General features: G+C 32.3%; 1 protein-coding gene across 12 annotated transcripts in view; it reads left to right on the top strand.

The window, feature by feature from the left end:
- The window catches only part of LOC106881190 (girdin), a 176,959-nt gene that overhangs the window by 93,942 nt on the left and 79,907 nt on the right, over positions 1-3,110 (top strand). For all 12 annotated transcript variants that reach the window (XR_008265197.1, XR_008265198.1, XR_008265201.1 and 9 more), the window contains one exon: positions 2,469-2,550. Coding sequence is in view for 3 of the 12 variants with exons in the window: in XM_052971764.1 (XP_052827724.1) it covers positions 2,469-2,550 (82 nt within the window). In the remaining 9 variants the exon portion in view is untranslated. The remainder of the gene's footprint in view (positions 1-2,468; positions 2,551-3,110) is intronic.

Genomic DNA, 3,110 nt, shown 5'->3' with positions numbered 1-3,110 from the left:
ACGTGCAACTGGCTGAGCACTCCACAGACACGTGTACCCTTAACATAGTTCTCAGGGATATTCAGTGTGACACAGTGTGACAAGGCTGACCCTTTGAATTACAGGCACAACAGTAAGAGTAAGTTGTGGTGAAAGAGTACAGCAGGGTTCACCACCATCCCCTGCTGGAGCCTCATGGAGCTGTAGGTGTTTTTGCTCAATAAACACTAACAACGCCCGGTCTGGGAATCGAAACCACGATCCTATGACCACGAGTCCGCTACCCTAACCACTGGGCCATTGCGCCTCCACTAAATAAACAGTAATGAGCTGGCAAATAATTGTGTATGTGTGTGTGTAGGGAAAAGGTTTACTTCCACACAAGTAGGAATATATGAAAATTGGTTAAAATGCACCTGGGTCTTAAGAGGATTTTTAGGTTTTTTATAATTTTTAAAAATTTATTAAAGTATCATTTAAAAAAAAGAAAATGCATAAGAAAAAGTTTCATAGCAATAAAACCTGCTGAAAGAAGCCAAATGTTCAATAGGTTTCATGGCAAAATTCCAAGATGAAAATCCATGCCTTCAATAAGTTTCATAGCAATAAGAAATGACGAAAGTTCAAATGTTCAATATATTTCATAGCAATAATATGTGATAGAAATTTGAAAGTTCAAATCCGTTTCATGACAATAAATTGTGTTAGCAAGTAAACATGTTAAAGATTTTAAAGTGTAAGAAAATTTTTATCGTTACTATCTCTGTTGTATTGTGCAAGGCAGAATTGTTTGTTGTTTGTTTTACTTATTCAACTGTGGAACCAGAATTATTTTTTGAGCAAATATTGCCTTATATATGTAGGCTTTTCAAGACCTAGATTTAAGTCCTGATTGGCTGCTTACTTAAAAATCTCACTTGTTTTTGTCCACCTATGGCCTAACATTTTGGAAATTATTTGTTAATCACAATTCTACTTGTTTGTTATTGTCTGGCAGTTGTCCAGTATCTTGGTTGGTTAACTACTTGAGGATATCATTTGTTTTATCATCTGTTTTGGTTACTTGTCATTTAACTATATATAGTCCAGCACTCCAATTGGTTGACTCCTTTAAGACATCATTTATTTTTCTGATGTCCTGTCAGCTGAATGTCTTTTTCTGTTTTCTTTTCTTTGTTACTCATCAAGTCCAGTTTTAACAAAAATAGAATCCCATTGGTCATTTCCAGGTACAAATCTGACCACAAAACCAATATTCTTACATCCCTATTTGTGTAGAAGCAAACCCCTTTTTCTATATATATATATATATATATATATATATATATATATATATATATATATATATATATATGTATAAAGTTAATAAAAGAAAATGAAGAAGAAAATGTATAATTGATACTTGGTTCATGTTATTTGTATCACAATGCAAAAGTAATGCAAAATGATACATTTAAGAATAAGGACAAAAGAATCCGGATCAACAAAACAACCAAAAAATAACCGAAAAATCCTACACATGTTTCAACCTAACAGTATGTTTGAATCCTCAACATTCAAACGATTATAGATGTGAAAAACCATATATAGTCAGTGTCTTCAAGGAAAATATACTTACTTTTCCTTGAAGATACCCAACAATGTATGGTTTTTCACATCTATAATCGTTTGTATGTTGATGATTCAAACATACTATCAGATTGCAACATGTAGGATATTTTGCAGTTAATTTTTGGTTGTTTTGTTGATCCAGTTTCTTTTATCCTTTTTCTTATATGTATTAATTTTACTTTTCATTACTTTTCCATTGTAATTCAAATAAAATGAACCAAGTATCTATTATATTTTTTCTTCTCCATTTTCTTTTATTAGCTTTGTAATCTATTAGACTAGTTCATCATCATCATCGTTTAATGTCCATTTTCCATGCAGGCATGGGTTGGATGATTTGACTGAGGTCTGGAAAGCCAGCAACTGCACCAGATTCCAATCTGACCTGGCAATGTTTTACAGCTGGATGCCCTTCCTAACACTAACCACTCAAAGAGTGTAGCAGGTGCCTTTTACATGCCACCAGCACAAGGATTTAATAGATAGATCATCAAGAGTCAATTGTGTGTATACAGTATCACTTGAAGAGATAATTCTTTGTATCAAACGCAAAAACCAACAGGAATTTCAGCATCACATTTGGAGTGGAGATGGTTGATTACTAATAAGTATAAATAACAACCAAGAGATACATTCACATTGCCAACAGACAATAACTTATAAACAGTTTAGATTTATGTCATTTAATAATGAAACAAATAAAATTGAGTCTTTCAAATAAAAGATTTTTTTAAATTGTATAATTTTTACTTTACCCTTATGTAGAAAATATATATTTTAGATATATCTTCATGATTTCTATTCTGCTCTAGATTATTCAATCATCTTATTTTATTTTTCTTAAACATTTTTTATTTTTTTATTTTTTTTGTCATTAGAGAAGAGAAGACCGAGCTTTTATCTGATGTCATGGATGAACTTGATGATAACAAGTCCCAGCTTCAAAAAACGAAGACTGAAGTAAGTTGTCTCATTGTGTGACTAAAACAAGCCTTCCTTTTTTTTCAAAGAAAAAAGCATGAAATCCCCAAAATCAAGGGGTGAAGCTGTTCTAACCATGAATGGAAACTAATCTACAAAATTTCATTCAAAGAGAATGTATTGCCATATCATGCATTAATCAAAAGAATGGTCTCTTAAAGTAGAAAGTCTCAAATTTATAAAAGAAATGGAACAATGTAATGCAGTTTTTACCCCACCAATGTGTTACATAAATTAGGAAATTGAAACCAGAGTCCAAAATTTGATTTCTGTAGAAATTGACATACTGCAATATCCACTGCAACAATGACAATCAAAAAATATTTTTTAATACCTTCTTAATAGGCTGTGTGGTAAGTAGCTTGCTTACCAACCACATGGTTCCGGGTTCAGTCCTAGTGCGTGGCACCTTGGGCAAGTGTCTTCTACTATAGACTTGGTCCGACCAAAGCCTTGTGAGTGGATTTGGTAGACGGAAACTGAAAGAAGCCCGTCGTATATATGTATGTGTGTATATATATATATATATATATATATAT

The sequence above is a fragment of the Octopus bimaculoides genome, chromosome 11, assembly GCF_001194135.2.
Source record: "Octopus bimaculoides isolate UCB-OBI-ISO-001 chromosome 11, ASM119413v2, whole genome shotgun sequence".
NCBI lineage: Eukaryota > Metazoa > Mollusca > Cephalopoda > Octopoda > Octopodidae > Octopus > Octopus bimaculoides.
The sequence above is the reverse complement of the archived record's forward strand: the minus strand, read 5'-3'. Positions and strand labels throughout refer to the sequence as shown.